This window comes from Polyodon spathula, chromosome 5 (assembly GCF_017654505.1).
Source record: "Polyodon spathula isolate WHYD16114869_AA chromosome 5, ASM1765450v1, whole genome shotgun sequence".
NCBI lineage: Eukaryota > Metazoa > Chordata > Actinopteri > Acipenseriformes > Polyodontidae > Polyodon > Polyodon spathula.
Genome location: NC_054538.1, coordinates 65688673 through 65701753, shown reverse-complemented (window position 1 = coordinate 65701753; position 13081 = coordinate 65688673). Strand labels below are relative to the sequence as shown.

At 39.2% G+C, this 13081-nt stretch overlaps 1 protein-coding gene across 2 annotated transcripts in view; it reads left to right on the top strand.

Annotated features, from left to right (window-relative positions):
• The window catches only part of LOC121316177 (discoidin, CUB and LCCL domain-containing protein 1-like), a 31038-nt gene extending 23640 nt beyond the window's left edge, over positions 1–7398 (top strand). For both annotated transcript variants that reach the window (XM_041251044.1, XM_041251045.1), the window contains 7 exons: positions 430–533; positions 1229–1376; positions 2360–2464; positions 2584–2668; positions 3597–3646; positions 4699–4806; positions 5229–7398. In XM_041251044.1, coding sequence (XP_041106978.1) covers positions 430–533; positions 1229–1376; positions 2360–2464; positions 2584–2668; positions 3597–3646; positions 4699–4806; positions 5229–5755 — 1127 coding nt within the window. In that variant the 3' untranslated portion in view covers positions 5756–7398. The remainder of the gene's footprint in view (positions 1–429; positions 534–1228; positions 1377–2359; positions 2465–2583; positions 2669–3596; positions 3647–4698; positions 4807–5228) is intronic.
• The last annotated feature ends 5683 nt before the right edge of the window (positions 7399–13081 follow it).

Below are 13081 nucleotides of genomic sequence, written 5' to 3'. Positions count from 1 at the left end.
CTTGGCAACTGTGCAAAAATGTACCTTTCAGAACAGGTGTCGTAATTGCAGCCTTTGTTCATGGTTTCATAGCAGTTTTTAAGAATGAACTTGAATTTGCATTTTACCTGTCTTTCTGAATTAGCTTAACATACATACATACTTATCTAATATTGGTCAGCTGTCAATAGGACCACAGGTGGTCTCAGTGTGTTTCCTGCTGAAATATCTAACTCACAGGCTGTAGCACAGACACAGCTGCTAGTCTACAATTTAACTAATTGGTCTGAAGTCAACACTTATTTATATTTGAATAGGTATAAATATAAAGTTTCTATCAGTATGAAATATAATATTGTGATATCTTTATATGGTATTTGCAGTTTTACTTCTCATTTTGTGTTTTTCCCTTAAGATTTCCCTTCTAATAAAACAGACATGTCTTCTCAGGAATCATCACTTCAGGATCTACACTACCAAGTTACAGAATCCAGCACAGCAAAGATGGCCATAAATGGAGGATGTACAGACGAGCTGGAGGTTCAGAAGCAAAGGTAAGAAATGTGTGTGGTTGTTGTGTGTGTGTGTGTTTTTTTTTTTTTTTTTTTTTTTTTGTTGGTTTCCATATATACAGCCGATTCTCGACTTATGACGCACGGCACTTCAGACTCTTTTGCATTATTACCCTGCGTCGACTTTACGACATTGATATGACATTTACGACACGACGAGACCTGAGCCGTGCATGATGTGCGCATGCTCGGTGTGCGAAACGCAGTACCTGCCGTGGTCACCCTAACTTAGTGTAGGGTCCCCCCCAACCCCCCTGTTAACAATGTCTAATAAGAGCAATTGACTTAAAACGAAACCTAAGCCGTGAACTCTGTCACATGATGATGGGCTTAACTTCAGGCGATCGTATTTCCTGCTAGGAGTGCCACATACACACACTGAATACGTCATTGGAAAGCCCCTAGTCTGTACTTTTAAACAAGCCAGATAGGTAGGTATCTGAGTAATATGCACATAAACACCGGGATGAGTGTAAAATGTTAAATAAATATTTGCATGACTACAATATAACGGGTCATTTTTGTAAAACTATATTATCTGGCCGAAGAGTCAGGAACGTAGCCCCAATTTATAACATTGTTTCTATGGGAAAATGTGCGCGACTTACGACACGACTTTCAGGAACCAATTGTGTTTTAAGTGTGAGGACTGTGTGTGTGTGTGTATTTTTAAACAGATATTTGAAGGAAACCTTGATTATTGGCACCGAACACGGAACAACTTTCTCCCATCTATCGTTGCTCGCTACATACGCATCATTCCACAAACCACGCATCGGAGGATAGCCATGAAGGTGGAGCTAATGGGATGTTCGCAAGAAAAAGGTAAGCAAAGTGCCTTTTGTGTGGATAGCGAAGAGCATTCCTGCTGCATCTGATTTAAAAAAAAAAAAAAAAGATACTGCTGGAATTTAGGTTTTCTGTTGCTTTTAAGTAAGCATATTTTCTTTTCAGAATGTCTGAAATGGTTTGCCTTGTGATTTTAGAATTTTTCGCTAAGCTCTTTTTGTATTGGTTTTGGTAAACGTATTGAGAGAAGAGCTTGTTTGAAAGTTTAGACATTTTATTTTCTGTTAATGATGTCGGTGTGGGACATGTGAACATATATGCAACGTCTTCCTTTTGTTATAGTCTTAAGTTTCATTCTATTTTTAAACTTAAAAGCAAAATCACATGACCCAGTGCCAGACTGCACATAGGTTTTAAACAAGACAAGACTTACTAGATTCCAAAATAGACACCTTCCGGAATGTAGAGGGTGTAGCACCATTCATTTAAAAAATCATTCTGAACTATACAGAATGCTGGTGTGTACAGGGGCTGATTTTGACCGGTTTTACTGTAATTATATTTTATGTTTAATTCTGTTAAAGAACAGGATTTCAAAAAAGGCTTCCTGAAATGGCAGCACGTTGTACCTTGTATTGGTGTTATTAAACAATCTGTTTGTTCACAGGCAATAGAACTTTTCGGTAGGACAGTCTGCATCCCTCCCTAATTACACATATTCTCAAAACATGTTTTCACTGCTTTGATATTGTTCGTACTTGTATGACCACAGAAATATGCCTTTATATTAAAACAGGAAGTTTAAGTGTCAGTTTTATTGTGTATATCCTTTTGAAACTTTGCCTTAGTTAAAGCATATCACATTGTAAGAAAGCGTATTGAAAGCATGGCAAAGCATATGTAAGCATTGTAAAGGCCAAAGTGGTATGGTGAAGCATATAAAAAATAAAATAATAATAATGCTTTACAATAACACTCCATCAATTCCAAATGGGATCTGTTTCTTCTTATTTTATCAGCAAATGCTTTGACTCTGCCTGTACCTGAAAACACAACCCCAGGTACAAGATCACATGCTGAAGAGGAAGACATAACGAAGCCCCTTACATCCCATACTGACCTAGGTAAGGATGTAGTGAACTGCTTGTAATGCTATATTTTGTAATTCAGGATTTGCTTTGTTTACTGAATGTTTAATTCTATTTTAATAAAGCAAATTTTTTTTTTTCTTGTGCTCATCAAGTGAAACTAGCCATATTTGTGGTCCCAGCCGTCCTCTCATTGGTCCTTCTGTTTGCAGGAGTTTGTGTTTACATGACTTTATGGAAGTAAGTGGAACTTTTTAGCATACGGTAGCTGTAGTAGCAAACCTGTATTCAAATAATGCATTCATATATTAAGGTAATTTAGGGGGAGTGGGCATTCTAGTTGATAATGTTTTTTTTTTTTTTTTTTGGTCTAACAGTAGTTATTAAGGTACAATATTGACTAATATGAAGGTGTAAAGATCATGAAGTTGCAAACTTAAGACATCATTTGAATTTGGATGTTGTGTAAAGGATCGGTATTGGTGCCAAAAGGTGTATGTATAACAAAGTATTGTGTACCTCCTAAAACCTTTTATAATGTAGGTTTGGAGAGAAAACAATGGCCTTTGACTGACTTATTGTTGCAAAGTGATAATATAATATGTCAGGGAGAAAAAAAATATATTGTTGACCTTACAGTTAAAGATAAGCATTTTATCTTCGGCAGTCAAAGTCCAGCTTTCATGTTTGAGTGTGTTGCCAGTTAACAGCTAAGATAGATGAATGGAACAACCCCATCACCTGTGTGAGCCTAGTTAAGCAAGCATCTAAAATATCACATCCAACAAATAGTTTGAAAACTCAAAAGGCACAGCCTGCCTCACATGTCATTGTTTTCTGCAGATCACGTGAACCTGTCACCATTGTCTTAGATGTTATTTTTCTCCCCTAATATTCACCTCTATTGTTCAGGAGGACTACAGCTAGAGCAGCAGAGTTACAGGTTACCATCAGGAAATGCGGCAGCTATTTTTGTCCTCCCAAGGAAAGAGAAATGATTACTGAATAAACAGTACAGCAGAAAGCAAAATGTTGTTTTTAAACCAAAGACAATGGGGGCTGACCTCCAATGAGAAACCCAGTGGGGCTGGTAACTAAAATGGGGGACTGGAGATAGATGACAACTGTCACCCAGGCTCACAGGCACATTTGTCTTTTTTTTTTGTAGGAAGAAGACAAAGGAAAATACATATGGGTTATCTGAATCTCCTAAAGCAGGTTAGTAAGGACTTTGATAAACCTGTAGTGGCTTTTTGAAAATCTCAGATGAAGGCGCTCAACAATAAAAGGCTGGCAGGATTCCTGTCTGCATTTTCATTGAGTGAAGATCTGAACCCTGTTCAGGAATGACAACACTGTACTGATTTGTCACAATAAATCAGTTGCTTTTTTATAGTTGATTCAGAATTAACTATCTGTCTTTAGCATGCAGAATGTAGCATGCCAAGTAATTTAGATCATGCTTATTTGACACTTGGATTCAGTTAGCTGGATGTCTTATGAAACATTTCCCGCTGTTCTGTATGGCCAGGAGTAACCATTACCACTCCCTGACACATGGAACGAGGATAAACCAAAGTAAAATCTGATCAGGCTATTCTTTTGAACTAAAAAAAAAAAATACATTGAACCAATTCAATGTTGGTCATTAATAATAAATAAGTATATCTGTCTCAGCCATTACTCATTTATGGAAACTTTAAACATGTTGGAGGGATTTCTAAATACATCAGAAGATATCAAAAGATATGGTTCACTTAATTTCATGGCAGTGAAATCTTACTGGCTTTTTTGGTCAGTTGTTCATGCTTTCTTTTCAGGATAAAAACATATTCTAAATGCACCACAGAGAATAAAAAGTACCACTGTATTACAGAGTTGAAATCTGAGTTTTAACATTTGTATCCAATTGAAGTGTGCTTTAAAAGCAATACGTAACTTCAGTGGCTTGATCGTTATTTTTTTCCATGGCAGGAGGGAAAGTGAAGCATAAGCACAACACAAGATAGCCAAAGTATTCATATCTGTGCATGCTGCAGAACCACACAGGCATCGACAAGCAGAGGGTTGATTGGGTTGAGCTTGCAGCAACCAGGCAAACAGAAAAGTTGCATGAGAAAGCATAGAGCTAGAGATGAAGAAACTAAAGCAATAGAGCCAAAATAATATTACATTCTGTATAATTTTTCTTATTCGATTAGTTGTGTTTTTTTTTTTTAAAAGTCAACTCTTAGACATGTTTCCCATTAGTTTCATTTAAATTGTTTCAGGCTGTTGGAAACCTTTTGCCAGGCACCAGTCCACAGAGTTTACCATCAGCTACAGTCCTGAAAAAGAAACGCTGAAGAAACTGGATCTGGTCAAAAGTAACATGGCAGGTAAAGTTTGGATATTCAGACCTGACTTCTTCTAAAGAGTTTATTTTTTCTTGCATGTACATGCAAAGTGCCTATTGTGCATGCTGGATTGTTCACATATTGCTTCAATAGTCACGTCCCCACACTGCATCCTTCTGGGGTAAGGAAGTATGACTTATTTGGGGAAAAATATGTGTAAGAGGCCCTCATTAGATTACTGGATTCATTCTGCTATGATGCATGGTTGTGTTTTTTCATTACCAGTACTTGTTATTACAGGGTGGTGGAATTGAGGAACAGTAAATAACCATAATGGATCCCATTGCTGTGGATCACAAGGGAGAGCTTGCACAAACCCCCACCACTTGCAACCCCCCAGCAGCCCAGTAGTCAAGTACCATCCTTACCTGTCACATTTTACATTTTTGTATTTTAATTTTAAGATTACCAGCAGCCCCTAATGATTGGAACAGGGGCAGTGACGAGAAAAGGATCCACGTTCAGGCCAATGGACACTGACGCTAAAGAGGAAATCAGCAGAAAAGACCCAGCGACCAACTATGACTATCTTTATTCTGCCAATCAGTATGCACTGCCTTTGACCAATAAGGAACCAGAATATGCCACCCCTATAATAGAGCGGCACAACTTCAGGAATGACACCTACACACCAGACGCGGGTTACAATGTGCCAGCAGTTGGTTTATCAACGAAGCCTTCTTTCAATGCAAATGATTGCAAGAGCTACAACAAACAGGAAAGCCTCACTGGAGATTACCAAACACCACAACTTATAGCCAAAAGCATGCTGAGTGAAGAGGCAGGATATGATAGACCTAAACAGAGCATTGCTTTGGCCACTGCAACCACGGGTATGAACTATCAGAAGCCACAGGTCACTATGTCAGTGACTGAAGGTTATTCTGCGCCTAGGGACTGTTTAAAACCAGCAAGTCCCCGACAACAGTAAAAGAAACCTCAGTTAAAAAAAAAATAATATAGAAAATCATTGAGTTAAGTGGCACCTGTGTGGACAGACTGTTGCAGCGCACAGATGCTGACTATTTATTGCAATCATGAAAAACTTTCCAGTGAACAACATAAACTTTATTGGGATAACTTGTTCATTCTTTAAAAAAAAAAAAAAAAAAAAACATGGTCTTGTACATAACGTCCGACCTGCTGTTCTGCCTTCGGACAGGCGTATTCCAGATATTGATACTGGATGCAGTAGATCAAAGCTCCACTTTTTTGTATATTCCAGTAAATCTGGATTCTTTAAGCAGTTTGTTAGGTGAAAGTGATTGAAGCAGCCTCAGAGATTCCCAAGTTAATTATAATAATAATAATAAAAACTCTCTAAAGTACATTACTCACAGGTGGCTAGGAGAAAACATTTATTAGGAGTTGTGTACCTGTGTAAATGTTAAATTGGGTCTTTTAAAAATATTTGTTATTCATGGAAGAAATTGTAAATGTTGACTAGACAATTGTCATGCAAGAAATTAACTGTTGCATAGTTCTCTTTTACAATAAGGAATGAAGAACTAATTGGTTTTATAGATGTGCTAAAGCTCTGTCTTTTATCCATCAGCAGCATCTTGTGAAAGAAGTTGCTTATAGGAAGTTTTTTTTTTCTCCATTTTTGTATTGATATTCTAATACAAAACGGTTGATGCCTGCTCATACTGTCCTATTATAAGGGTTATTAGTTTCGATTGCTCGATTTGTCATGTTTTCTCTGAATTTTAAATATTTCTGTTAATACACCTGAAAGTGACCAAAAGATATTTGATGTCAGGTATCAGGTCTTTGGGATCTGTCTATCTGCACACAATAAGACAACCTACTTGGTTGGATGCAAGATTGTAATGAAATCTGCACCCTACATTCAGAACTCCCAGGAACTTGAGGTCTTCTGGGGGTAGGATTGGGCTTATAAAAGATTATGTATAATCAAAGCCCTGTACTGTAGTCATTTATGGATTTACATTCCATAAACCAGAAGACATGCAAATTTATCAATAGGGTCCCATAGGCATACTGAGATGTTAATGAATAAGCCGCCTTAGCTGTGCTGTTCAGGTTATCTGGAGACAGATGAAGGGAAGGAAATAGTTTTGTATTAAAAGTAGGTTAACAGTTTAAAATGTTCGGTTTACTTTTTCTCCTTTGTGATTCATCAGTTGCACAGATTTATCAAGCAAATTGTTTTCCTCTTAGAAACCTGCTGAAGAAAATTCTAGTCCCTCCCCCATTATAAATAACATAATAGCAAATAGCCATCAGAAGCAAACATCATGGAAGCTACAATAACAGGTTAATTAGTGGGCATTATGGCTTGGTATCTGGTGACAGTGGCGGTCCATGCTGACTGGGAAAGGGGTGTATTAATAAGAATACCAAGCAGTACTGTTAAACAAATAAAGTTTAAATGTTTAAAAAGTTTAAAACTATAAAACTATAACAAGTTTTAAAAACATTGTGTTTTTTTTCTTGAACTGAAGTCTATGTTAATGTGCACATGCTGTTTAGCTGGGTTGCTTTTGTTCTGAAGTGACTATATAAAGTGGAATTACTACTATAATTTCTATGAAATTCTTTTTTTGGGGGGGGGGGGGGGGGGGGGGGGGGGAATATATTGGGGGGGGGGGGGCTGAATTTTGCCTGTTAAGCAAATCTGATGCAGCCTAATTGTGACAGCATTGGAAGTTTAAATGTAGTTTGTTGTTTATGTAAATGTCTAAACATTATACACAGGCTGTAAATAAAAGTCATTGTAGAAACCATGTTGGTTATCTTTATTGAGCATTCCAAGATATGAAGTATATACATACCAATTTTACCTTATTTGGAGACTTATATGTCCTAGAGGAGTCAAAACATTTTGGGTTCACACATTCCAGCTTAGCCACTTCTTTTCTTTGAGTCCCTTGTGCTGTAAAGCTGGCAGAAGGATGTCACATGTTCTGTCTATTCTGTGTTAAGTTTTGAATGGTATGCAGTGACAGAATTTGACAGACTTGTGTCTGCAATACAGCTGCTGCTTGCGGTGCTTGTGCTGCTTATGTCACCTGTTGCATTCACAGAATGCAGTGTTTTTGCTTTAATGGTGTAGTGGTGTGTATGTTTAAATAGAAGAATTGTATTGGGTAATACAAAAAGCAACCCGACAACATTTGCTGTAGGTCATGGAAATGTCATGAAGGTGGATCCCTAGATTTTATGTTTAATTGCTCTAAATGTATATAATTCATAAATAAGCAGTGTGAGCTAATCCTGGCATTTGTGTGCCTTGGTGTGTTATCTCTTACAGAAACTCCTGCTCACTGAGGTAGGCACTTTAATAGGGTCATTTCGTTCACCACCATGTCTTTTTAACGCTTTGCTTGCAAGTGTCAGAGATGACATGGGCCTGTAACTTCCGGCACCCTGCTTGATCTTCAGTTCCCATGCTTGCTCCTATAGCCGAGTTTTAGACATTAAAGGAGCAGTGTTGCATTATCCTGCTGAAAGGGTAGATTAGTCAAGACAAAGCCATTCATTCTCCAGGTCTTCCTGCTGTTGCTTTGTGCTTTATCTGCATTCTCAAGTCCCATACCATTTCTCCTCTTGTAGCGTAAAGATTTCTTCAAAAACAGTAAGGATAGTTTGACTGAAAGAACACACCTCCTCACACGACATGTTTTGTTTGATTCTTTAGTTCTTTTTTTTTCACTCATACACATGCTATCTTTTGTAAACTTCTCCTTTGCCTCTTGTTGCCAACATCTACCACTGCATTGTGGCAAGCAGGGCTTGTGTTGAATAGTTGCACCCACAGACGCGTAACAATAAAGCAGGTTTTCGTGTCTTTCCCAATGTCTGCTTCCTCAGTGGAGGGGGTCCATCACCCCCACCCTCCCTCCCTTGAGGACAGTGAATAATGTAACCCCATAGTCTAATCCTTACCAGATATATACTCATTTATTGGTAACATCAATGAGAAAAAGAACAGTTTACCACGTGAAAGCTTTGTTAAAGATGCATGGTTCCTGTCAGTCTGCTTCCTCTTCCAAAACACCTGGAACTTAGTTTTACAAAAGAAATAGAAACTGAGGCTTTGATAGCAGGATATTAGAAACATCAATAGTTACAGATATCTCTAAACTTCTGCTATTTACAACAATTTTGAAATTCAGCAATCTTTAGGGGAAAAGAATAGGGTTTATTAACTTCTACATCATTCACAAACCTCATTATGTGTATGGCTGTATCTCCTAATTTAGGGGCACTACATCCTTCTTAAGCTTTATCAGAGAAAGATTCAATGATTTACACTGAGTTTGAAGGTCTCCCAGTACATGCTGCCCTCTGGTGTCCACTACAGGACAGAGTATACAGAGCTCCAGAGGAGGGTGATGGTCCTTTTTTGCCTAGAACACCAGTGATTGTAACAGTATTAGAGTGAACCAATCGTTCCATTGATTTCTGATAAGCTGGATGTATGGTGTTGACGCTCTAAAATTGGTAAACTAATCCCAAGCTCTAGTCACTAAATACTAAGGATATAGATGTTGAGGTTTCCTTTGTATCGATTCACCATTACCGTTGACTTCACATTTTTGTTCTTTCTCCCTTTGATGAGTATACTTACACATTTTCAAATCAGGCAGCAAGACTACAACAATATTTTTTTTCATTATTATCAGTGAGGAACAGTAGGTGTCAGAATGCTTGAGTGCATGTTAATTTTTAAAGTAAACAAATTATACCCCTTTCTCTTTTGTGAGTCTGTGGCTTCAAAATATTTCACATTTACCCAGAGTCAGGAAAATCATTACCCGTATCTTTGAAGATCAGTGGATATTTTATATGAGGCAACAAGCTGCTCTGGCTATATATTTTGGCTTGCTCTATTCATGCCTGAAAAAACAATGGCTAGGAAACCAAGTTAAAGATACTTATTGATGCAAACCTTTTTTTTATAGTGCAAACATGAAAAAAAACTTCCTGTACACATGCTTTTTTTTAGCACACCTTTCCATTTCAAGACTGACCGATTAAGAAATAATCAACAGAAGGGGGTCTCAGAGGAAGGAGAACATCCATATAATGGACGGAAGGAAGCTGTGGGGCTCCTTGTGCTGCACAGCAAGCACGTTTTACTTCGGTCAAGTGGCCTAGTGAAATACAAGAAAGGAAGAGGCAACTGTTAATGCCAATGGCTACTGTATCTTATTTAAAAGAAGTTACAAGGCACAGGTTTTTTTTTTTTTTTTTACCATTCCTGTTGGAATACCGTGTCTATCCAGGGAGGGGCAGGAATTGCATCTGGGATCTGTAGTGGATAAATGTTGCCAGTAGCCAGGCTGCTACTGGCCATGCTGTCAGCAGACGTGCTGACAGTGGGGCGAATCTCTCCTCCCGCTGTACCACTGGCAGCTCCTGCTCCTCTTCCCCAGATGGTGACGGAGGCAGAGGTAACTCCAGCTCCTCTCCTCTTGATGGTGGGGAAGTGATACCAGCAGGCATTTGCTCTCTGCTGGAGGAAAGGGACCCAGCAGGCATTCGCCCTCTGCTGGTGGATGGGGACCCAGCCGACATTCACCCTCTGCTGATGGAGGTGGCGGAGGCAGAGGCAGCTCCTGCTGCTCTGCTCCTGCCGGTGGAGGTGGCGGAGACAGAGGCCGCTCCTGCTGCTCTGCTCCTGCCAATGGAGGTGGAGGAGGCATGTAGTCTCATGGCGGCGGAGGTGGGAGCGGCGTGTAGTCTCCTGGCGGTGGAGATGGGAGTGGCGTGTAGTCTACTCTAATTACAGGGGACTGGTGCGGCTCTCCCTCACTTGCAGGGGACGGTGAAGGAGGCAGAGGAAGCACCTGCTCCTCTCCTCCCGGTGGCAATCTGGCCAACGTGTGCCCATACGCCCCACAGATCCGCCGCAAGGTTCTTTAAAAAAACCTCCCAACTGCCATCCCTGACCTCCTCCTGCTGTTGTTGCTGCAGATTTTTTCTGCCCTTCCTTCTCCTCATCTTCCTCTCCTGGCCCGGTTCCTCCTCCTCCTCCTCCTCCTCTTGGAAGGGGCAGATAGCCACCTCGTGCCCATACACCCCACAGGCAAGGCACCAGCCTTGGTCCTCCAGACCACTGAGGAGCACCTCCAGGTCCGTGCAGCCATTTCTCCAGCCTTCCTTCCTTTTTTTTTTTTTTTGTTTAAACAAGAAACTGTGGTTCCTGCTCTGGTCTGCATCTAGGAGGTGCTGGTAGTCCCGGTTCTGACGCCACGTGTCACAAAGACGGCCGGAGTGGGGGACGTCAAACCAGAAACCGGAACCAGGAAATAAACAAAGAGAGATGGAGTTTGGTGGAGCTGAGCGAATGGTCTCGTTCAGCATTTATTAAATGAACTGTCAGAAAATAAACGGTTGTAAGACAAAGAAAAACACAGGACACGGCACTGGTAGCCAACCAAAACAGACTAACACTAAACAAAACACGGTGAGCAGATATTTTAACTATTATTTCTTCTTCTTATTACCTCTGTCTCCAATCCCATTCTCCACTCACCGAACACACAACCCCGAGTGAAAACATGCTGCTTTTATGCAGCTGTACAGAGACTCGATTGCTAATCAATCATTCAATTGGAGTCACGGTACAACTGCACGTGAATTAATAAAGTGCAATTCCCTGTGCTCACATATTATTACTTTTTACTTGCATGTGAAGTGCTGTGCAATCCTCATGCCTAAATACACATATACATTTTAAGCACATGTTACACAGACCTGTTTATATCCCGTGTACCAATGGCTATACACCAACATTAACACACAACAGATAACACAAAATACACACAGGGGTGGGCACTTTGCCACTATTGGGTATAGTGAAGAATACCTGTCAACACATTAGCCATGGGAGCTTGCCTCAGATAACTGCAGTGTCCGGATAAATCTTTCATTTTGTGTAGGTTCCTGTCAGTGAATTTTTAACTTCGTGACCTCAAATGCAAAGTTGACATGAGGCGAGGTAATATTATTTTTAAAAAGCTTTAAAAATTCCCAAATATTACTATCCCTTGTATGCATCACAATAATAATAGGAATAATAAAATAGAATAATGGCAGTGTTGGTTTGTTGGCAAGTCAAAATCAAAAACAACTTCAATATGAAATATGTAAGTATAATATTTAACATACACAACATTGTATTAGTTTTGTTCTGTATTTTGTCAGCTTTCCTTACCATCTAATGTATTTGGCAGAGACTATCTGGAACAGCAGTGCTAGAGAAGTGACCCAGACACATTGCCTTTTAGGGCATTAGGGACGCAACACATGCTCCTTGCAAACAGCTGTAAAAAAAATAAATTAAAAAAAACACAACACACAAGGTAAATCAAGTTACTCCTCGGGGCAGCTGTTTCTACAGCCAGCCCATCACAGATCAGTTTATCAGCCTGACTCGACATGTTGTATATATGAGCAGGAGTGACCCCTAGTGGTTGACATTGCTTGTTCCCTTTTTACCCAAGTTGTAGTTATTCTACATATCAATTTCTCTAAGCATTTTAAATCACTGCTTGCCAAGTTTCAGAGAAGTAAATTAAAGTGAAACTGATCTAGTTGTTACTTTTATAGGGAGGTGCAGAACTGTTTTTAGAAATGATCTGAAAACACAAAAAGTTAATTCCCACAGCTTTGTATTGACTGAAAATATGGCACCACAATGCTCCTAATAAAGCAAAGAAAGGACAGGTGGTGTTAGGATGGCTACAAAGATAAGACGGCTAAGAACTAATGCTCCATTTACTAAGAAAATATTGCATTGTTCACAGTGTAAAGATACTCACATTAGAGTCTATGTTGGCCATTTAAATGGACATAAATGGTCAAAGACTAGTGAACTGCCATAACCAAAAGATAAATTAAGTATGTTATTGATTACCACAACTTACATCACATATCCAAATCATTTTTGGTTAAACGATGACACTCCATATTTTTTCCCACAATTATTCTTGATGGCATAATTATTATAAATAATTATACATTACGCACCAAGTATAAATAAGACATTGAAGGCATCAGGGAAAATGTAGGCCAGTGTGATTTACATCAGCAGCAATTAAAATAGAACCTCATAAAGTCCAGTAAAAGCAGACAATAAGGTCACTAGATACTGGATGAGCTAAACATGAGTGATATATGTATGGGTGTCTCCACTGCATCCCTGTTGCCATGAGTCAAAACGTACAACATAAAATTACAGTAGTTAAACAATTAAAAATAAATAAATCAATACACTTCGAAA